The 25,078-nt window shown below is 35.8% G+C and overlaps 1 protein-coding gene across 1 annotated transcript in view; it reads left to right on the top strand.

Moving 5' to 3' along the window:
• ITPR2 (inositol 1,4,5-trisphosphate receptor type 2) overlaps positions 1-25,078 on the top strand; it is a 561,528-nt gene that overhangs the window by 79,195 nt on the left and 457,255 nt on the right. The window contains exon 2 of the mRNA XM_001363065.4: positions 8,154-8,224. Coding sequence (XP_001363102.1) covers positions 8,154-8,224 — 71 coding nt within the window. The remainder of the gene's footprint in view (positions 1-8,153; positions 8,225-25,078) is intronic.

Genomic DNA, 25,078 nt, shown 5'->3' with positions numbered 1-25,078 from the left:
CAGTTGGGGGGAGGAATCAACAAATTGTGGTATATGATAGTGATAGTATAGTGCTATAAGAAATAATAAGCAGGATGATTTCAGAAAGAGCTGGAAAGACCTATGTGGACTGATGCAGAGTGAAACAAGCAGAACCAGGAGAACATTGTACCCAATAACAAAAGTATTGTGGGATGATCAACTGAGAAAGACTTGGCCATTCTCAGCAATACAATGATACAGAACTTATGACAAAGAATGTCATATACCTTCAGAGAAAGAACTATTGGAGTCAGAATGAAGATCAAAACATACTATTTTTCACTTTAGTTTATTTGGGGTTTTTAAAAATATGATTATTTTCTTACAAAAATGAACAATATGGAAATATGTTTTGCATGATAATACATATATAACCCAGATCAAATTGCTTACCATCTCCAGGAAGTGGGAGGGAAGGGTAAAGGAGAAACAATTTGGATCATATATCTTCAAAAACTTTTGTGAAAAATTATCACATGTAATTCATAAAATAAAGTATCTTTATTAAAAAACCCAAGCATTAATCATTTTAAAATGATCATGGTCCATGGTATCATACTGAAAGAAAAATGGGGGCCACTAATCTGTACATAAGGAAGTCTGCAGGCCACATGTTGACTTAGAAAATCATATATAAATATTATCTATCCCCTACTGTATTTTAATTTTGTTAAATATTTCTCAATTAAATTTTAGTCTGGTTTAGGTTGAGGAGTGTTGTAGACTGACTAAGTGTTCGATATCTTAGATTAAAATTAATGCTGACAGCTTTCTAAATTGTTTTTCAATCAAATTTAAAATGACAGCCTAAGCAGCAATGGGTAGAAGCAAAATGCTAGGGTAAACATATATAGACTTGATATGTTCAATGCATTTCTTTTGACTTACAAGTTAGAATTTATGGGGAAAAGATCTTGCAATAAAATGTGCACTTTTAGAACTGACTTCTTTTATATATCAGAATATTGTTACATATTAATAGAGTTAAAATCATACCATAAGATTTTGAATTTATCATAATTATAATTTTAGGGAATTAATTTGTTTTACAGCATTTCTATCCCAAGCGTGGGAGAAAAGGAAGTAGTGAATTTGTTGTCTTACTTTATGGCATTCCCCTGTCAGTTGAAGAAATTAAGGATAATTAGATGGCAGGCAGACAGAGAGTAGTTTGTTTTTCACTGGAAATCTGGATAAAATAGCAGAGTAACATTATGTTAGCACAATATTATTTTGTGTCCCAGTTTTTTAATGGTGTATTATTTGAAAAAGAATTATTTTATATCTGACAGGCTTCACACAAAAAATAGTACAGCAAAGTATGATTTGATCTTAAAGGAATACAGTTTTAAAACTCTTAATATTGTGGAAGATTCTTTAGCAGTATATCCAAAATAGATTTTTCACTATTTCAATTATTTAAATTCTTTAAAATGTGCTATGACCATTTTTTGCAGATTAAAAATGATCACATATTGAAGCTGAACTTTGCATTTTTATTGTATATATTTTCATGAGAGCAATTTGGAAATTATTTATTTTGGGCATCTGTTTAGTTTATAAGTATTAGAGTTCAAACATCATTCCTAAGCCAGTTGCCTGAAGGACTTCTGAAGTTTGGATAAGAAGCAAACTATGATTGTTGTGGTTTTTGAGTTCTAAGATAGAAGGAAAGGATCCAGGAAGAATATTGCCTGCCATGCAAACTTTTACTATTATTTGTCTTCTACTTTAAGAAATATTTTCTTTTTTATTTTCAGGAGTGGGTGAAGTCTTACATGCTCCCTTAAATACATAAGCAAAGTTCTGATCATCAGTTTTTTATTTGAGAGAGCTGGGAACAGAGCAATTTGGTTTGGGAGTAAGAATACCACTGAAGTAGTTTCACTTGGGGAAACGAGAGACAACATAATGAATAGATCCTAAAAGACAGAATGACCCAAATATATTGGCTGGCTGTTGTTGTACTTCCTTGTCTCCATATTGCCAGATATTTCAGACATAAAATCTTTTTAATTTTAGTAATTTCATTGAGTTTAATATCTAAGAACAAGAAAATAATAACTGTGTTATCTTAAGAAGCTAATATATTCAGTAGGCATATTGAGAGTTTCAGAATTGCAGGAATTTTTTAAAATCTCCAATTTGCCAAATGGTCACAGAGAAATCATTTAACTTCTCTGTGTTTTGGTTATATCATCTGTGACACTCTAAATAGCGGTCTCCTTCAGAAGGCATTGTAGGAATTTTATAAGAGGAAAGCAAGATCACATTTGTAGAGTTTCTTGACAGACAGAAAGCATATTATATAGAAGCAAAATATTTTTACATACTATATATGTGTATGTAAGTAGTAAGACTGTAGGCTCAAATAATATCATGCCTAATTGAAGAAATGTCTAACACCCAAATATTACTCATATTATGGGAAGAAGAGTGACTAATATCATTGCATCGAGTTTCTTTTTATTGGATTTTAAAAATGCTGAGTGTTTTTATTACTCATCTTTTAACTCCCAGGATTCTGCTTGTGGCAACATATGCAATTATTACAGTGCTCTAGCTGAAATAGAAAATACATTTTCTAAAACAGCAGTTTTCACAGAGAAAAGCTTAGAAGAATCTTAAGGGAAAAAATACACATATTCCCTACCTGTAACTAGTATTTACAGTAATGAGAAAATAATCACATTCCTTTATACATGTAGAAACCCCCAGAGGGTTTTAGTTAAAGGCCCTATTATGAGTCCTGTGAAGATAAGATTTTATACATTTTTTTTAAACAATTCTGACAAGTTTGGTCAGTGTTGAGATCTCAGAAATCTGTATACACTTATGTCCTAAATTGCTTTTAAATAAGTTGGAGGATATAAGATGTGAATTAAATTTCTTAACCAAGATGGAAGAATAAAGAATTTACAGTTTCTTTCTTATAATTTCTTATATTTCTTATTTTTTTCTTATAATTTTTTATATTTCTTATAATGAGGCATTTCAGTATTTGGGAGTGCTGTGTTTGATCTAGGTTCAAATCTTGCCTTTGTTACTTATAAGCGTTGTCTTTTAACCTATCCAGGCCTTAGTTTTTTCATCTATAAAATGCAAATGTTGGATTTAATTGCCTCTAAATTCCCTGTAGCTCTTGAGCCAATAATCCTATGGGGAGAAAGAAAGGCAACATGGTGAATGAATGTATGAATAAAAAAGCATTTATTAAATGCTTAATGTGTGCCAAGCCTGTATTAAGTGCTGGAGATACTAATTTCAGTACAGCAAGACAGTCTCTGTTCTCACCTAGCTCACATTCTAATAAGAGAAATCAGTGCATATAAAGGAGTGGTACCAATGAAATCAGAGGGAAAGATGAGTGGAATCATAACGTAGAACAAATGATTACTCTTTCCAGGAAAGGTAGGTATTGATTTGATGACTTTTCCCTAAGTTAGATGGAAGGAACATACAATGGGGATCAGATCTGGTTGACATAAATCAAATGCCCACCAATCATAGCCCAATATCCCAGGGGTGGTAACTGAGTTCTGAAGTGGAGATGGAAACTGGAGAGGCAAAGATGACCCAGAACAGTGCCTTCTTCACAGTTTATTTATTTTTTTGGTCCGTTTATCTTTCTATTACCTTTGCTAATTATTTTTGGTTGGATAAGTTTGACTTCTTTCAAGCTTGGGATTCAAGGTCCCCTATGCTCTGATTTCAATCAACCCTTCCATCTTTCTTGCTCATTGCTCAATTATATGACCCAGAACCATTTCCAAATTTTGCTCTTGTTGTTCCTTTCCTTGTACCCAAATTCTAGCTAGACTACTCATAGTTTGCTGAATGTACTCCATTTGGGCAGCTTATACTGATTGCTCAACATATATTTCATGAATTTAATGCCTTTTCATCCTTTAATCATCCACCACATCTTCCTATCCAAATCACTTATCACAAATCACATTATAGTTTACAACATATATTTATAGAGATCCCAGACATCTTTCTCTGCTTTGTCATAATTACTACCATGTCCTAACTATTTTCTCTTTCTGGTCAAGAATGGCAAATATGAGTGAGGAACTCAATAATATTCCTTCAAACCAAAATGTCCTATAATACTTGTTGAATTGAGTTGATTGGGAAATAACAATGATGTGTAATATATCTGAGGATAACAAATAATGGGAAAAGGCCACTTAAAGTAAACCTTAAAAGAGTATAATATTATAAAAAGTGAAAACAAGGTTTGATTTGTGCTTTGCCCTGAAAAATAAAACTTAAAATTCTGAAAATAAGGTTATCTTGAATTTAATAAAATCTACACTATATTTGCAATTATACATTCATTCTTGAAATGAATAAGAGGTGAACCAAATATTGACTTCAAGGGGATAAAATTTTGTAAATAATTATGACAACATGAGATAATATCTTTCACTTTATGTTTGACTTACATAACATGATATATAAGGCAGGGTCATTGTTATTAAAAAAATTTGTGGACAGCTGAAGGGCTCAATGGATTGAGAACAAGGCCTAGAGATGGGAACTCCTGGGTTCAGATCTGGCCTCAGATACTTCCCAGCTGTGTGACTCTGAGCAAGTCACTTAACCCCCATTACCTAGCCTTTACCACTCTTTTGCCTTGGAACCAGTACATAGTATTGATTCTCAGATGGAAGATAAGGGTTTAAAAAAGAAAACCATTCAAAGGTTTCATCATCTCCCCCCCGACCCTTTCTTGATCTTTTGATGTTCAAAGCATTTTGAAAACTACAGCAATTGGCAAAGGCATTGAAGATATAGGTAGAAATAGGTGATGAGGAGAGATATTAATTTTTTTTAACCTTTACCTTCTGTCTTAGAATTACAGTAAGGACTAGGCAATTGGGGTTAAAAGTCACTTGCCCAGGGTCACACAGCTGGGAAGTATCTGAGATCAAATTTGAACCAAGGAGCTCTTGTGTCCAGGCTTGGTTCTTAATCCACTGGCAAGTATCCTACATAGAGAGCCAGCTTCTGTGTTGAGAAGACTCAAGTTAAGTACCACCTCTGACACATACAGGCTGTGTCACCTGGACAGGTCACTTTAGTCCTCAAGGCCACCAACAACTCTCAAGACTAAAATGTTCAGAACTCGATGACAACAAGATCTACTCTTGTAACCGATAACAGGTCACAGATCATGAGGATCCTTTGTGTCAGTATTATTTCCATTTTACAAATGTGGAAACCAAAGTGCAGAAATTAAGTGAAGCATTGAATATCACACAACCAACAGGTGTAGAAGCAAGAAGACTATCCCAAGTCTTAAAAAGACTAAATTGTTTGTCAGCTCCAGGAGTGGAGAGGGGAAAAAGGAGGGAGACAATATGGATCATATAACTTTGGAAAACTTCATGTGGAAATTTATTATTAAAATTAAAATTTTAAATCACTTAAAAACAAACAAAATAGATCATCATAATGCCACATATTAGAGAGAGTTTTACCATATGTTTTTGTATGTGTGTGTGTTTTGTATTTTCTTGCCATCTCTTGATCACTTATTACTATTGAGTGAAAAAGAACAATTTACCTTTGTCTTACAACTCAATTACATAAATGTTTATATTGCTTTATACTTAGAATATATTTTGGTCTCATGGTTGCTGAGTTTCAGGCTGAACTTGGAATTATAGTTTGATTATACTTTCTCTTGGCCCAATGTGACTTCCTGTTTTACAGAAAATAACTTCTAAGAACTCTTAAAGGAATTTCTTGCATGTCTGGCAGTTCTTACAGAACCACATTTTAGTAAACCAATGTGAATGCATCAGACCTGTAGCTAAGTATGTCTAAAGCCAAGGAAGAACCACAATGCTGCACTAAATAAGCATTTCTTTTTGAGGAACTTAGATCATGTAGATGTGTTGACTTTTAGGAAATGTCTGCCCATGATGACCAAATCAATCAGAGCCTACTACAGGTATCCCTTTCACATCCTGTGGGTTAGGGGCATGCTGCCCCCACAATCTGGAAAATCCACATAAAAATTTTTGACCCTTTCTTTATATCAGGGAAGTATGATTTTTTTCTTTTTTCTTTTATGGGATGTTTTATTGTAAAATTTGGGTTAAGTATTTGGTCATAGTCTATAAAGGCCAATGTTAGGTAAAAAAAAAAACTGTATAAAAAGAAATTTAACAACAGCCCCCAAATTGCTAAACAAATTGTGCTATATGATTGTGATGGAATACTAATGCACCATAAGAAACAATGAGCAGTCTAATTTTAAAAAATACTTGGAAAAAACTACCTGGGATAATGAATAGTGAAATAAGTAGAACCAAGATAATATTATATACAGCTACAGATGTAATACTTGAAGAATAATTTGTAAATATCCAGAGCACAAACTAGAAAATGAAACATAAAAGACATAATCTCTTTATCTATATATATCTATATGTTGTTTGCTGGATGTTGCCTTCTATGATGCAGCCAGGGGAAAGAGGGGCTGAGATACTTGTAAATAAATTCTATTAATAAAAATATGAAAATTAAAAATGAAATAAATTTGAGGAGAATAATACTGAACACGCTGCATGTATAACAAAAGACTTTAAAAAACAAACTGTTACTTTCCATTAGTCTGTAGAACCACATTTCTTTTACTATAAATTTATGTGTAATATTATACATGACAGTATGTATAGATACTTTAAATATTTATGAGTTACTAAACTTTTTAAGATAGTTCTACCTTTCTAGCCTTTGCATGTCATCTGTTGGCTTTCACATTCTTTTCACAAACTTGAACTTTTTACTTATTTTAACTTTAAAAAAGAAATTGTGTATATTTGTGATATTAAAAGATAAACATGTTGATATTCTATAATACCATACATATATTTTATGCATTTCTGAGTTTCTCAACTCTTTCTATGTCATCTGCTGGTCTTTGAATGTTGTCCACTTAATTTTTTAGACTGACCACTTTTTTAGCCTATTGAAACTGTGATGGGGAAAGTCACGAAGGGGAAGGGCTACCTGTATTTTCATCGATGACACGTACAAAGGGCTATTTCAATATAAAGTGGGGTTTACTCAATGATAGTAGCACAGATTGATATTTCTGGTTTCTGAATTCTGTTTCAGAGCAAAAGTTTCAATGTGGGGATCTCTGGTATTAGCACTCCTTTCACACTTTTGCCTCTTAGAATCCCCTGGTTTCCTTCAAAGTTCACCTCAAGGACCTGTTTGACCATGAAGCTTCTCCTGACACTTATAGCTACTAATTCCTTCTAAGTGCCTATTTTGTGGGGTAGCTGGATAGAGCACTGGGGCTGGAGTCAGGAAGACTCATCTTCTGAGTTCAAATCTGGTCTCAGACACTTCCTAACCTTGTGATTCTGGGCAAGTCACTTAACTCTGTTAAGGAACCTTTAGTTCCTCATCTGTAAATTGAACTGGAGAAGGAAATGACACAACACTTGAGTATCTTTGCTTAGAAAACCCCAAATGGGGTCACAAAGAATTGGAAATGACTGAACAACAACCACAAACATGTTTTGTATATACTTACATAAAATCTCTGGGCTTTAGTTTCCTCATTTGGAAAATGAGGAATTTGGACTAGATAACTCTGAGGTCCCTTTCAGTTCTAGAATTCTATATGTGTGTTGTCCCCTCCCAAATACTAGCCATTATTTTTTTAACCCTTACCTCATGTTTAATAATCAATACTGTGTATTAGTTCCAAGGCAGAAGAGAAATAAAGGCTAGGCAATGGGGGAGTTAAGTGACTTTCCCAGGGTCACACAGCTAGGAAGTGTCTGAGGCCAGATTTAAACCCAAGACCTCCCATCTCTAAGCCTGGTTCTCAGTCACTGAGCCACCCAGCTGCCTTCCTACTAGCTATTGTTAATATTATAAGATTAGTGATACATGGATCAAGATACATAGTTTCATAACTTTTGGGTCATAGTTTCAAATTGCTTCCAGAAATGGCCAGGCCAATTAACATGTCCTTTTCCCTAAAGCCTCTTTCTACAGAACAGGTCATTTTCCTTTTGACCTCAATGTACTTCTAGTTAGTCACTTCAAATGCTCGACCACAAAATACTAATATTGTAAATATGCTTCTCTTGTAGGCTAGTGGATGACAGATGTGTGGTGCATCCAGAAGCAGGCGATCTAGCCAACCCTCCCAAGAAATTCAGAGGTAAGAGACATCTTTTTGTCCGTAAAGACTAATACCAAACAAATTGTTTCATTGTGTTCACATTTTTTATAAGTCCTTTTTCCTTCTGCCTCAAAATCTGTAAAATATCCAGAATGTCCAAAACACCACTTTTACATACTGAAAAGTTCTGGGGCATTTTATATGAAGGAATTGATAACTAAAATAAATTATTTTCAAAAAGTTTTATTCTTAAAAATATGGTCCCTGGGGCAGCTGGGTGACTCAGTGGATTAAGAGTCAGGACTAGAGGTCCTGGGTTTAAATTTGACCTCAGACACTTCCTAGCTGTGTGACCCTGGGAAAGTCACTTAACCCCCATTGCCTAGTCCTTACCATTTTTCTGCCTTGGAATCAATATACTGTATTGATTTAAGATGGAAGACAAGGGTTTTTTTTTTTTTTTTTAAGAAATCATCATTGGCCTCAGAAATTTCCTAGCTGAGTGACCCTGTTCAGTTCACCTAACCTCCATTACCTAGCCCTTACTGTTCTTCTGCCTTAGAACTAACATACAGTATTAATTTTATATTTGAAAGGTAAGTGTTTAAAAATAAAATAAAAAATATGGACCCTCTCCTCATCCAATTTTTTTGAGTAGGATAGTGCCCGGATCAGTGACTTCATTGTTATAGGGACTTTGTAAGAAAATTATCTTGTGACTTCCGGGTAATCATGGCTGCAATCTAGACGCGGCACGTTTCCTCTCCCCAGCACCGAACGAAATAGACTACATCAAAGGAGCATAAAATCACCTTTGGAGGAACAGAAGGACTCCCCAGTACCCCACAGAGGCAAAGGTACGTGGGGCTTGAACATTTCCACACTAAAATAAGAAGGAAAAGCTTGCACAGAAAAGTGAACTGAGCCGCCCTTCCCCCACCCCACCTCCCCCACTAAACCAGAGTGAGCTACCTGAGCTCTCACCGGGACAGCGAGTGAGTGGGGAGCGTCTCTGTCTGGGGGGGCACTCCAGGGTCCTTGGGATCTGGGGACTGCCAGGGAAAAAACGTCTCAGGGCGCTTTCACTGGAGAAGCCAGCGGACTTCGGGCGGGCTGCGCTGAACAAGGCGCACGGATTATCTGGGCGGAGCTGAATACCTGGGCTCGGAGGCTGGGAAGAACTAGTCTGAAGCAACCTAAATTCACAGAAAAACCACTCTTATAACCCAGACCCCAGACCAAAAAGGAAAGGGAAATAAAACCACCAAAGGGATGGCTCACATGGCCCAAAATCAAGCCTCCAGGAAGAAAGGGAAAAAAGTGACTATTGAAAACTTTTATGGTGGAAGTACCCAAGGGAAAGAGGAGAATGAAGAGGAAATCCAAAAAAATTCAGAACACGCCTCCCAAAATGGAAACTATCAACAAGCTCTGGAAGATCTCAAACTGGAACTTATCCAAAAGATGGAAACCTTCTGGAAAGAAAAATGGGAGAAAGAGATCAGCTGTCTGACAGATAAGACTGCTCAATTGGAAAAAGAACTCGAAGCAGCCAATACAAGGGCAGACAAGGCTGAAAAGCAAATCCAGTCCCTAATGACCAGAATTAAGGACCTCGAAGAAAGTGAGATGATAAAACAGCAAGAATCAATAAAGCAAACCCAAACAATTAATGAATTGGAAGAAAACAGAAAATATCTCACTGAGAAGGTCACGGACCTGGAGAACAGAGGAAGACGAGAAAATCTCCGTATCATCGGTCTCCCAGAAAAACCAGAGGTAAACAACAAATTGGATTTTATTCTAGAGGAGATTATAAAAGAAAATTGCCCCCACGTTCTGGAGCAAGGGGGCAAAATAGAAATAGAAAGGATTCATAGAACACCTTCTATACTAAATCCCCAAAAGACAACGCCTAGGAATGTAATTGCCAAATTCAAGAGCTTCCAAGTAAAGGAGAAAATCCTACAAGAAGCCAAGAAGAAGAGCTTCAGATACAAGGGGGCTCCCATAAGGATCACACATGACTTAGCGGCTAACACACTAAGAGACCGCAAAGCATGGAACACGATATTTAGAAAGGCAAGAGAGCTGGGTCTCCAACCAAGAATCAACTACCCAGCAAAACTGACTATATACTTCCAGGGGAAAGTATGGGCATTCAACAAAATAGAAGATTTCCAAGCATTTGCCAAGAAAAGACCAGAGCTCTGTGGAAAGTTCGATATCCAAGCACAGAAAGCAAGAGAAACATGAAAAGGTAAATATGAAAGAAAGGGAAAAGGAGATAAATCTTATCTTTCTCTTTAAGTCAAACTCTCTTCTATAAGGACTACATTTACATCTAATTATATATATTAATATGTGGGGAAAATGTTTTGTGTAACTCTCATAAATTGTATCATCATAAGAGTAGTTAGAAGAAACATGCATAGGGAAAGATTGGGGAATCAAGAAGATTTGGGGAAAGTTGGGGCAAAAAAAGGAAAAGGGAGGGGGGAACCATGATAATACTAAGATTAACTTCAAGAAATAGGGGGGGAATCAATAGAATAAACTTTCCCATATAAAGATACACATGGGAAGGGGAGGGGAAGAACTCTCATATGAGAAGGAGAGGAAGAGAGCGTGAAGTGGAAGTACTTAAACCTTACTCTCAGTGAAATCAAATCTGAGAGGGAAGAACATCTAGATCCAGTGGGATCCTGAATTCTATCTTATCCATTAGGGCAAGAAAGAAAGGAAAATTAAGGAGGGGGAGGGGGGAGGGAGCACAAAAAGGGAGGGAAGGAGAGGGGGGAGGGGAAGGGAGCATAAAAAGGGAGGGGCTAGAAAGGGAAGCATCTCAAGGGAGGGGACTAGGGGGACTGACCTAAAGTAAATCACTGGTTCAAAAGGAGAAAGCTAAAGAAGAAAGGTCAGAACTAGGGGAAGACATCAAAATGCCAGCGAATCCACAAATAACAATCATAACTTTGAACGTGAATGGGATGAACTCACCCATAAAACGCAGACAAATAGCAGATTGGATTAGAACACAAAACCCTACCATATGTTGCCTTCAAGAAACACATATGAGACGGGTTGACACTCACAAGGTTAGAATTAAAGGTTGGAGTAAGACCTTTTGGGCCTCAACCGATAGAAAGAAGGCAGGAGTTGCAATCATGATATCTGACAAAGCCAAAGTACAAATAGACCTGATCAAAAGGGACAGGGAAGGTAAATATATTCTGCTAAAAGGAAGTATAGACAATGAGGAAATATCACTAATCAACATGTATGCACCAAATGGTATAGCATCCAAATTTTTAATAGAGAAACTAGGAGAATTGAAGGAGGAATTAGACAGTAAAACCATATTAGTGGGAGACTTGAACCAACCACTATCAAATTTAGATAAATCAAATCAAAAAATAAATAAGAAAGAGGTAAAAGAGGTGAATGAAATCTTAGAAAAATTAGAATTAATAGACATATGGAGAAAAATAAATAGGGACAAAAAAGAATACACCTTCTTTTCAGCACCACATGGCACATTCACAAAAATAGATCATACACTAGGTCATAGAAACATGGCACTTAAATGCAGAAAAGCAGAAATATTAACTGCAGCCTTTTCAGATCACAAGGCAATTAAAATATTGATCGGCAAGGGTACATGGAGACCCAAATCAAAAATTAATTGGAAATTAAATAACATGATACTCCAAAACCATTTAGTTAGAGAAGAAATCATAGAAACAATTAACAATTTCGTTGAAGAAAATGACAACGGCGAAACATCCTTTCAAACCTTATGGGATGCAGCCAAGGCAGTACTTAGAGGAAAATTCATATCCCTGAGTGCATATATTAACAAATTAGGGAGGACAGAGACCAAGGAATTGGAAATGCAAATCAAAAAACTTGAGAATGAACAAATTAAAAACCCCCAGAAGAAAACCATACTAGAGATCCTAAAAATTAAGGGAGAAATTAATAAAATAGAAAGTGACAGAACTATTGAGCTAATAAACAAGACTAGAAGCTGGTACTTTGAAAAAACAGACAAAATAGACAAAGTACTGGTTAATTTAATTAAAAAAAGGAAAGAAGAAAGGCAAATTAATAGCATCAAGGATGAAAAGGGGGATCTCACCTCAAATGAAGAGGAAATTAAGGCAATCATTAAAAACTACTTTGCCCAACTATATGGCAATAAATTTACCAATCTAGGTGATATGGATGAATATTTACAAAAATATAAATTGCCTAGACTAACAGAAGAAGAAATAGTTTTCTTAAATAATCCCATATCAGAAATTGAAATCCATCAAGCCATCAAAGAACTGCCTAAGAAAAAATCCCCAGGGCCTGATGGATTCACCAGTGAATTCTATCAAACATTCAGAGAACAGTTAACCCCAATATTACACAAACTATTCGACATAATAAGCAAAGAGGGAGTCCTACCAAACTCCTTTTATGACACAAGCATGGTACTAATTCCAAAGCCAGGCAGGCCAAAAACAGAGAAAGAAAACTATAGGCCAATCTCCCTAATGAATATAGATGCAAAAATCTTAAATAGGATACTAGCAAAAAGACTCCAGCAAGTGATTAGAAGGGTCATCCACCATGATCAAGTAGGATTCATACCAGGGATGCAGGGCTGGTTCAACATTAGGAAAACTATCCACATAATTGACCACATCAACAAGCAAACCAACAAGAATCACATGATTATCTCAATAGATGCAGAAAAAGCCTTTGATAAAATACAACACCCATTCCTACTAAAAACACTAGAAAGCATAGGAATAGAAGGGTCATTCCTAAAAATAATAAACAGTATATATCTAAAACCATCAGCTAATATCATCTGCAATGGGGATAAACTAAATCCATTCCCATTAAGATCAGGAGTGAAACAAGGATGCCCATTATCACCTCTATTATTTGACATTGTATTAGAAACACTAGCAGTAGCAATTAGAGAAGAAAAAGAAATTGAAGGCATCAAAATAGGCAAGGAGGAGACCAAATTATCACTCTTTGCAGATGACATGATGGTCTACTTAAAGAATCCTAGAGATTCAACCAAAAAGTTAATTGAAATAATCAACAACTTTAGCAAAGTTGCAGGATACAAAATAAACCCACATAAGTCATCAGCATTTCTATATAATTCCAACACAGCTCAGCAGCAAGAACTAGAAAGAGAAATCCCATTCAAAATTACCCAAGACAAAATAAAATACTTAGGAATCTATCTCCCGAGACAAACACAGGATCTATATGAACACAACTACAAAACACTTTCCACACAACTAAAACTAGACTTGAACAATTGGAAGAACATTAACTGCTCATGGGTAGGACGAGCCAATATAATAAAAATGACCATCCTACCCAAACTCATCTATCTATTTAGTGCCATACCCATGGAACTCCCAAAAATTTTTTTTACTGATTTAGAAAAAAACATAACAAAGTTCATTTGGAAAAACAAAAGATCAAGGATACCCAGGGAATTAATGAAAAAAAATACAAAGGAAGGGGGTCTTGCAGTCCCAGATCTCAGACTATATTATAAAGCAGCGGTCATCAAAACAATTTGGTACTGGCTAAGAGACAGAAAGGAGGATCAGTGGAATAGACTGGGGGCAAGCAACCTCAGCAAGACAGTATATGACAAACCCAAAGATCCCAGCTTTTGGGACAAAAATCCACTATTTCATAAAAACTGTTGGGAAAATTGGAGGACAGTGTGGGAAAGATTAGGCTTAGATCAACACCTCACACCCTACACCAAGATAAATTCAAAATGGATGAATGACTTGAACATAAAGAAAGAAACTATAAGAAAATTAGGCGAACACAGAATAGTATACATGTCAGACCTTTGGGAAGGGAAATACTTCAAAACCAAGCAAGAATTAGAAAGAATTACAAAATGCAAAATAAATAATCTGGATTACATCAAATTAAAAAGTTTTTGTACAAACAAAACCAATGTAACCAAAATCAGAAGGGTAGCAACAAATTGGGAAACAATCTTCATAAAAACCTCTGACAAGGGTTTAATTACTAAAATTTATAAAGAACTAAATCAATTGTACAAAAAATCAAGCCATTCTCCAATTGACAAATGGGCAAGGGACATGAACAGGCAATTCTCAGCCAAAGAAATCAAAACTATTAATAAGCACATGAAAAAGTGCTCTACATCTCTTATAATCAGAGAGATGCAAATCAAAACAACTCTGAGGTATCATCTCACACCTAGCAGATTGGCTAACATGACAGCTATGCAAAGTAATGAATGCTGGAGGGGATGTGGCAAAGTGGGGACATTAATTCATTGCTGGTGGAGTTGTGAATTGATCCAACCATTCTGGAGGGCAATTTGGAACTATGCCCAAAGGGCGATAAAAGACTGTCTGCCCTTTGATCCAGCCATAGCACTGCTGGGCTTGTACCCCAAAGAGATAATGGACAAACAGACTTGTACAAAAATATTCATAGCTGCGCTCTTTGTGGTGGCCAAAAATTGGAAAATGAGGGGATGCCCCTCAATTGGGGAATGGCTGAACAAACTGTGGTATATGTTGGTGATGGAATATTATTGTGCTAAAAGGAATAATAAAGTGGAGGAATTCCATGTGAACTGGAACAACCTCCAGGAAGTGATGCAGAGCGAAAGGAGCAGAACCAGGAAAACATTATACACAGAGACTGATACATTGTGGTACAATCGAAGGTGATGGACTTCTCCATAAGTATCAATGCAATTTCCCTGAACAATCTGCAGGGATCTAAAAAAAAAAAAATACTACCCACAAGCAGAGGATAAACTGTGGGAGTAAAAACACCGCTGAAAAGCAACTGCTCGACCACAGGGTTGGAGGAGATAAGACTGAGGAGAGACTCTAAATGAACACTATAATGCAAACTCCAACAACAGGGAAATGGGTTCGAGTCAAGAACACATGTGATAACCAGTGGAATCATGCGTCGGCTATGGGAGAGGGAAAGGCGGGGGGGGGGGGGGGGGGGGGGGGGAAGGGAGGAAAAGAAAACGATCTTTGTTTCCAGTGAATAATGTATGAAAACGACCAAATAAAATAATATTAAAATTAAAAAAAAAAAAAAAAAAAAAGAAAATTATCTTGTTCAATACAAATCAGAAATTGCTCTGGAACATTTAATTATATATGGTTGCCTGGGGCACTGAGCTTATTTCATTGTGTAAATCCAGGGTTCTTTCTATTTATATACCGCCTCTAATTTCTACAATATAAATTTAGAAACCTACCTCGGGAGTCAGTTTTCTCTTAATCACATTTATTCTTACATTTGCATTTTGAAGTTTATTCCTCTTTGCAGAAGAGAAACAAAATAGAGCCAAGTATTGTTTTCCCTGTCATGAACGTTACATTCTCCATCCTGATCATGTTCAGGCCTGTTAAAAATGCATTTCTGACTCCAAAGGAATTTGCATTTAGAGCTGTTGGACTTGAGAATATAAACTAAATACATAAAAGTCAAGCTGGGAATAAATGAAGATGAAAAATTCTTCCTTTATTTGTTAAAGGAATGTTTTCAGACATTTTGACATTCAGGCATTTTGGGGTTTGCTGCTACCCACAGACAGCTTAGGAAATTGCACTGAATTTTCTTTTTGGCTTGCTACTAGACCATTTACCCACAAGAATCCACCTAATGACATTATCTCTAGCCTATGTTTCTTGATCATTTCTACAAGAATATCATGAGACTTTGTCAAATGCTTCACAAAATCCAAGTCAATTGTATATAATCATACATACATATATACACACATTTATGCATCTTTCTGTCTCTTTATCTATTACTTTATCTCTCTATCATCCTATCATCTCTCTCTTATTCTCCTGACATATCATACTAGCAATCTTGTCAGAAAAGACTGTTATTCTTGTATTACCTTTGTTAAAAAACCAGCAAACCTGTCTTGATGAAACTGGCATTTTTGTGATTATTTCTTTCTTTTCTAAATGCTCAATATTCATCCTTTTTTTTAAATTAAAAAATCCTTACCTTCTGTCTTAGAATCAATACAGAGTATTAGTTCCAAGGCAGAAGAGGAGTAAGGGCTAGGCAATGGGGGTTAAATGACTTGCCCAGGGTCGTACAGGTAGGCAGTGCCTGAGGCCAGATTTGAACCTAGGACCTCCCATCCCTAGGCCTGGCCCTCCATCCACTGAGCCACCCAGCTACCCCCTCAATATTCATTCTTTTGGCAATACATTCTAGCATTTTTCTAGGAATCAAAATTAAAGTCACCGAACTATTATACTTTTTTTTAAATGTAAAATTGGGTCAATATTTGTTCTTCTCCAGTATTATATGACCCTTTCTTTGCCAAAATTTCTCAGCAACTCAGCATCACTTCCTTTAGGTCCTTCAAAACTCTGGAATATATAGAGCATTGGAGCCTTTTCACTGGAACTCATCAAACTCAACTAGGAACTCTCTTGGCACCTCTCTACTTCTCTCGGTCTTAATTTCCCATTAGCCACCATTCTTGTTCCATGCTTTCCAATCCAAGTATTTTCTCCTGGGCAATGAAAGCAAAATGTGTTGAGAAACTTTTTCTTCTCTCTGTTATTTATCATTTCATCCATGATGTGTGAACTTTAGATTACTCCACTTTTAGATGGCTCTAATCTTTTCAAAAGAAACCTTTATTGATATCTTTGGTTTTTATATTACCTATGTTTCCCATTCTCTTCCCATTCTCATAGAATAATACCTAATAACAAAGAAAGAAGGAAAAAAATTCAGCAAAACTAACCAATGTATTGAAAAACTGATATTATAGGAAGTTCAACACCACTATAAAGAAAATGGGAAAATGAGATAGCACTAATATTACAGTTAATTAGTTATATAGTAATTGGTCAACTAATTTATTTCTGTGCTTAAAAATCTTAAGTAAAATATCTTAAGACTAAATAGTATCCAGAAAGAACAATTTTTTTTTTTAGTTTTTAAAACATTAGATTTTATTTGGTAATTTTCATACATTGTTCATTGGAAACAGATCATTTTCTTTTCTTCCTCCCCAACCCTTCCCTAGCCGAGGCGCAATTTGTCTGGGTATCACATGTGTCCTTTCTCTGAACCCATTTCCTTGTTGTTGGTATTTGCATTAGGGTGCTCATTTAGCCTCTCTCCTTGATCATGTCCCCTCAACCTCTATAGTCAGGCAGTTGCTTTTCCTTGGTGTTTTTACTCCCTCAGTTTGTCCTCTGCTTGTGGATAGTGTTTTTTAGATCCCTGCAGATTGTTCAGGGACACTGCATTGACACCAATGGAGAAGTCCATTACCTTCGATTGTACCACAGTGTATCAGTCTCTTTGTACAATGTTCTCCTGGTTCTGCTCCTTTTGCTCTGCATCAATTCCTGGAGGTTGTTCCAGTTCCCATGGAATTCCTCCACTTTATTATTTCTTTTAGCACAATAGTATTCCATCACCAGCATATACCACAATTTGTTCAGCCATTCCCCAATTGATGGGCATCCCCTTGTTTTCCAATTTTTGGCCACCACAAAGAGCGCAGCTATGAATATTCTTGTACAAGTCTTTTTCCTTATTATCTCAGAAAGAACACTTTTTGATTTTTATATTTGTTGGTTTGTATTTTTCATTTGCTTTATCCTTTCCTAAGAAGCCAGTTAGCAAAAGCTTTAGTGTTCTATACAAAATTAATTTGAATGCCTGTGTTCTGAAGATCTAGCTTATTTACTCAACTTTACTTAATACTTGTGCTTTTAGATTTAAGGCTCATTTGTGCAGATATTCTATTTGCAAATGCAGACAAACTGCCTTTGCTTTCCAGGTGTTGATTCAGTGGGTTAAGTATTGTCAAAAGACCTTCAAATAGTCATCATGTGCCCTAGTTAATAGAATGTGGTTCTATAGGTAAATATTCCAACTTCCAACTGTAAACATTGCTAGAGGGTGGCAGAGTTTGCTTTATAAATGCTTTGGAACTATTTCTTAGAAAGAGTATTCATCAGGAGGTCTGAGATGTACCAAAAATGTCAATGTCACCCCATCCTGAACCCTGAAAGAAATTTCACTCCCATTTGTACCTACTATATTGGGTCCAACATCTTGCCTGAGATTGACCTTTCTCCTGCTGTTTACTGCCATGGCTCAGTCAAGTTATGAAATAGTAATGATAGATCCCCATTCTTCCTTGCAGTTCTTTTTTTTTTTGTCCAGAAAGGTCTTAGGAGGTATGGTTTTGGGTGAGGGGGATGCTGTCCAATGATCCTCTATCAAACACTTCCCTTCTTTTCTATCTGATTTGTATTACAATATTTCATTAGTTAAATATCACAATTTTTTTAACCAGCCCCTCTTGTTGTATATTGTTTCTAGTTGCTCCCCTCCCTGCCCCTTGCTCCTTTATGTTATTTAATAATATTGTGAAAGTCATTGTAAAGATAGTTCTTTTTTGTTTAGGGTAATATTTTTTATATGTAATTTTTACTTTGATTTTTCCCTCAATGACATGTAAACAAAAATTTTTAATTCATTTAAAATTTTTTTGAGTTCCATACTCCTTCCCTCTCCTTCTCCTCCTTGAGAAGGCAAGTAATTTGATACAGATTATACATATGTGCCATCATGCAAAACATTTCCATGTTAATCATGTTGTGAGAGAAAAATGACAATTTTGGTAACATTCTAAAGATGTAATCCACATTTAGAATTATTGGGCCAAAGAGTAAATGATTATATTTGTAAATTTTATTTTGTATTGCAAGATGTCTTTCAAAAAAGATTCTTCAGGTTTGTGCTTTTGTTAGCAATGTGCATTTATTTCTTCATGACCTTGCCACCATGGAATTTTATTGCTTTATCATATTATTTTGGTCATTGGAAGAGTATGATATGGTATATCAAAGATGTTTTAATTTGCATTTCTTTGCTTTTTAGAAAGATCAAGGATTTTTTCAAGTGGTTATGGGCAATTTATGTTTCTTCTTTTCAAAATTATTCATTCTCAGTTTCTTTTTTACATGATTACTAGACTGATTGGTAAGGGAAATGTGGTAGGCATATTATACTTATATTCCAGAAAAAAATATTTGACAAATTCTTATCCTTATGGATAAAATGGAGAGATAGATTTAGAGGGTAGTTTAATAAGGTAAATGTGAATGTTTCTTGAATAATTGGATCTAATGATATTGAGTAATGGGTTGATGCCAATCTGGGGCACCTTTTAGTACACAGATCATAAATTATGAGCTAGAAGGGACAGTTGGTCCAGTGCAACCTCCATATTTTACAGATAAGGAAATTGGAACCACTTGCTCAAAGCCACATAAGGAATAAGTGGTAGCTCTGATGGACAGGGAAGGGCTACAGGGGAAATTCAAGTCTCTAACTCCTCATCCAATGTTTTTTTTCTATTGCATATAATGCTTATTGGGTTTGGGTGCTGTGCTTGGCTCTGTTTTGGCTGGCATTTTGCCTTACTTGGTTGAGGACATAGATTGAATGCTTGTCATGCTTTAGGATGGCATAAAGCTGAGAAGATGGTTGTGTTAATGATAGAATCAGGATGAAAAAGATCTTAACTGGTTAGAATGATGGTTGAGTTCTAGGAAAATCCAGAGAGACAGCATGGCAGGTCTAATAGAAAAGAGCATGGAATAAGGATCAAGTCCAACTTTATTACTCACCTAAATGTCTGACTGGACAAGAAACTTAATTTATCTGGACCTCAATTTCTCCTTTTATAAAATGAAGGAGTTTGGCTTTATAACCTTTAAGGAATTTTCATATCTTCAGTTTAATGAAGCCATGAGGAATGATTTATTAAGGATTAATTCAAATCCTTGCATTCATAGTAATTTTAAAAATATATCTAAAGAATGGAGGAGATATAGTCAATTAGCAGTGAACTATGTAGGGAAAATTTTAGATGAAAACCAAATATGCCAACCTATCAAATGTTTCAAAGGATTATTTTGAGGGGAAATTGAGATAATGTATTAAAAGTGCTTTGTAAACTTTGTAACCTAGTATTCTTCAACTAATTAATTTTATTCAAATTTTCAAAAAATTCCTTGAAAATAAGTCAAATTATAAAACTGTGTGTACCCTTTGATTTGGTAATGCTACTACTGGGTCTATACCCCAAAGAAATAATTTAAAAAAGGGGAAATGACCTATTTGTACAAAAATATTTATAGTAGCTCTTTTTGTGATGGCAAAGAATTGGAAATTGAGGAAATGCCCATCAACAGGAGAATGGCACAATAAATTGTGTTCTATGTTGGCGATAGGATACTATTGTGTTTTAATAATGTATTTACCTTCCCTATCCCTTTTAATAAGATCTATTTTTACTTTGACTTTGTCAGTTATCATGATTGCAACTCCTGCCTTCTTTCTATCAGTTGAGACCCAATAGGTTTTGCTCCAACCTTTTAATTCTAACCTTGTGAGTGTCTACCTGCCTCAGGTGTGTTTCTTGTAGACAACATATGGTAGGATTTTGGATTCTAATTCACTCTCCTATTTGTTTTCATTTTATAGGTGAGTTCATCTCATTCATGTTCAAAGTTATGATTGTCACTTGTGTATTCCCCAGCATTTTGATATCTTCTCCTAGTTCTGTCCTTTCTTCTTTTGATATATCCTTTTAAACCAGTGGTTTGTTTTTAATCAATCCCCCTAATCCCCTCCCTTAATATGCTTCCCTTTCTGGCCCCTCCCTTTTTGTTCCCTTCTTATTTTTTTAGGGTCTGTTAAGTTTCCTCCCCCCTCTCTTTCCCTCCATTTTTTATACTCCCTCTCCCATAACCCCCTTAGTTTTCCCTTCTCACTTTCCCTGTAGGATGAGATAGAATTCAAGACCCCAATGGATCTAGATGCTCTTCCCTCTCAGAATTGATTTCACTGAGAGTAAGGTTTAAGTATTATCTATTAACACTCTCTTCCTCTCCTTCTTATAAGAATATTCTTCCCCTCCCCTTCCCATGCGTATCTTTGTGTGATAAAGATTATCCTATTTATTTTATTTCTTCAAATATCTCTTGGTGCCATCTTTGGTTCCCCCCCCCTTTTTCTTTTTTTGCATATCATCTTATAGCACTTATTACCCCCAGTCTCTTCCTGTGAATGATTCTTCTAATTACTATAATAGTGAATATAATTTTTGAGAGTTACAAATAACATTTTCTCCATATATTAATATAAATAATTTGGTCTTATTGTAGCTCTTAAAGAAGAAAGTTTGATTAAAAAAAGTTTCCCCCCTTTTCCTTCTCTTTCTTTTTTACCTTTTCATGTTTCTCTTGATCTTTGTGTTTGGATACCAAACTTTCCACTTAGTTCTGGTCTTTTCTTTATAAATACTTGGAAATCTTGTATTTTTTTGAATGCCCATATTTTCCCCTGGAAGTATATAGTCAGTTTTGATGGATAGGTGATCTTTGGTTGAAGAACCAATTCAATATCATGTTCCAAGCCTTGTGGTCTTTTAGTGTGGAAGCTGCCAGGTCTTGTGTAATCCTGATTGGTGCTCCTCAGTATCTGAATTGTTTCTTTTTGGCTTCTTATAGAATTTTCTCCTTAGCTTGAATGCTCTTGAATTTGGCAATTACATTCCTTGGAGTTGTCTTTTGAGGATTTAGTGTAGAGGGTGTTCTATGAAGTCTTTCAATGTCTATTTTGCCCCCTTGTTCAAGAACATCAGGGCAGTTTTCTTGGATGATTTCTTGTAGTATGATGTCAAGATTTCTGATTATTTCTGACTTTTCAGGTAGACCAATGATTCTCAAATTGTCTCTCCTTGCTCTGTTTTCCTAATCTGTCATCTTGTCAGTAAGGTGTTTTATGTTTTCTTCTATTTTGTCAGCCTTTTGACTTTGCTTTATTAATTCTTGCTGTTTTGCAAGATCATTGGCTTCCAATTGCCTAATTTAGGTCTTCAAGGACTGATTTTCCACTATAATCTTTTGATTTTCTTTTTTTGTTTGGTCTATCCTGCTTTTCATGGCTTCCAGCTGTTTCTCCAATTGGGAGTTCTTGTCCTTTAAACTGTTAGTTTCTCTTTGAACTATTTCCCACTTTTCTTGCCAGAAGGCTTCCATCCTTTTGATAAGCTCCAATTTAAATTCTTCAAGAGCTTGTGGACAATTTCCATTTTTTGGAAGGTTTTGGTGCATTTATTTGAATTTCCTCTTCTATTTCCCATGTAACCTGGGTTTTTCCTCCATAAAAATTTTCCCGTCTTGTTTTTCTTGGATGAGGGAGGTTGTTGTTCCTGGGCACTATTTGTCATTACTGTGGATGTTTTTCCTTCCCTTTTTAGTCAGAAATCTGGGTGAGATGGGCAGGCTCTTTGTGTATGGAGTTACGGAGCAAGGATTTTGCCTAAGGCAAGCTCTTGAATCTCTACAGCTTCTGCTATTTGCTGCCCTTCTCTGTGCTATCTTTCCAAGAGTGCTCATGATCTGTGTTCTTCAGCCTGCTGGGGTTTCAGGTGTAGCTGCTCTCAGGGGTAGGTCTTTGGTGGTCTTAGTCAGCTCCCAAGGACCTAGAGGTGCCCCTCACTCACTCACTGATTCTGGTGCGCGCTGGCTCTGACTCTGGCTCCGTAGGTGGGGTGGGGGAGGGTAGATCAGCTCGCGTTTTGGTGGGAGCTTTTTCACCCCCTTATAGTGTGGAAATGCCCCAATCCTATGTACCTTCAATGCTGTGCCTTACTGTGGTGTCCTTTTGTTCATATGAGTTTGGGTTTTTTGGTCTTTTGTGGTAGTCTATATTGGTAGGTTCTGAGGAGAGAAAGAGTCCTGCATCTAGATAGCTGCGGTGTTTACCTGGAATTCCCCTATTGTGTTTTAAGAAGTGAAAAGCATGATGATTTCAGAAAAAGCTGGAAATATCTGTGGGAACTGATGCAGAGCAAAATAAGCAGAACTGAGAGAAACATTGTACACAGTAACAGCAATACCGGACGATGATTATCTGTGAATACTTGGCTCAGCAATGCAATGATCTAGGACAATCCTGAAAGACTTAATGCTATCCACTCCAGAGAAAGAACTATTGAAGTTATCTTCCACATCAGTGTATCTTTGGTTTTATTTTGGGGTTTTGGTTATATATGAGTTTGCTCTTATAACAATGACCAATATGGAAGTGTGTTTGGCATGACAATAAAAAGAAATAAAAGAAAATAAAAAAGAAAATAAGCCAAATAAGCACTCATTCACAACTATTTACATCCAAGAATGAATAGATACAGCATATAAATGCTAACATTTATTAGTCTCTTTTACCTGTTTCTGTCACCTTTCCCATCCCTCTCTTCCTGGAGTATGCCATGTCCATTCTCATCCTATCATTCATCATCTCACTCTATCTCTGTCCTTCAGACATTGTTCACACCCAATAAGTCCATGCCTTATTCATTCTTTATTTTTTTAAAGAGCCAATTATCAAATCTTTTCTGTGTTGTGGACCTGCACAGCTATTGACTCATGTCTTCCATTATTTACCAATTCATTAATTCCAAGTACCCAGTATAAATGGGGACTTTTAATTTGTTCACTCGACCAAGGCCAATTTCTGCATTTTACAAGAAACATTTATTTAAGGTTTCTTTCTGATACCTTGAACTGCGCTTCTAGAAGAATTAGCAGTACCCTTCTGAGTTCAGGCATATAGAAGCTCTTTCTATATCTTATAGTCTTCAAGGTTTCTCCTTTACAATAGTCCCTAATCACACTCCTTGTTAATGAATACTCTGATGAGGAGAGACTTCAACTCTGGAGATTGAGATGAAGAATAATACTGTATAATTTTCCAGGTTGTTACGGTATCCGTGAATTTATTCCCCAAATTAACTTCTATGTTTGTAATGAAGAGGCAGGTAGGTGGTGCAGTAGACAGAATACAAGGCCTGGAGTCAGGAAGACGAGTGTTCAAATCTACCTCAGACACTTAATAGCTGTGTTACTTAACTCTGTTTGCCTCAATTTCTTCATTTATAAAATGAACTAGAGAACGAAACAGTAAACCATTCCAGTATTTTTGCCAAGAAAACCCCCAAAGGAGTCACAAATAATCAGACACAACTGAAAAGCAATTGTAAGGCAAAACTATTTCCTTTTCTTTTGAATAAACTCAATGCACAGAACAGATATGTAATGTGCACTATAATGATAAGAAAAGAGGTAAAATCTGTTCACACATTGTACCCATTGATATTTAGTGGTATCTCATTTTCTTTCTGTGTCTATTTTTGCCCAAGCATAAAAGAAAAGAAAGCATCAGTATCCATTATCATTTGGTATATTCATCTTTGAAAGAGGAAAGTACATGATGTCTTCTTTCCCATCGCTGGATAATATCAAAGAATGTCCTATAAGAGCAATGGCTAATCTTGTGGTTGAAGAGGTCATTGTATTTCTCTTAGACAGATTTATAAAACTATAAATTAACAGACATTTCCTTACTTTTACAAAGCATTTAAGTTGTAGCAAGTACTCCCCATTGGCAGCCAAGGTAGCATTGAGTAGGAGATTTCTTCAAAATGGATATTCAGTTGTATATTTTTTTAATTTATAAAATCCTATTAACATGATTTGGCAATTAATTAATTAGATATAGGGAGTAAGAGTGGAAAATCCAGGTTAACATCAAGGTTGGGAATTTGGGTGACAGGAAGAATGGTAGAGCTCTTAACAAACATATGGGAAGTTAGGATAGGTTGGTTTAGGGGAAAAGATAATAAATTTGGTTTTGGACATAATGACTTGGATATCCCTATGAAATACCTAGAAGGTAACTTCCAATAGATTTCTAGAGAGATGTGAAACTGAAATACAG

Source organism: Monodelphis domestica, chromosome 5 (assembly GCF_027887165.1).
Source record: "Monodelphis domestica isolate mMonDom1 chromosome 5, mMonDom1.pri, whole genome shotgun sequence".
In the NCBI taxonomy this organism is placed as follows: domain Eukaryota; kingdom Metazoa; phylum Chordata; class Mammalia; order Didelphimorphia; family Didelphidae; genus Monodelphis; species Monodelphis domestica.
Note: the sequence above shows the minus strand (reverse complement) of the source record. Positions and strands in the feature narration are given on the sequence as shown.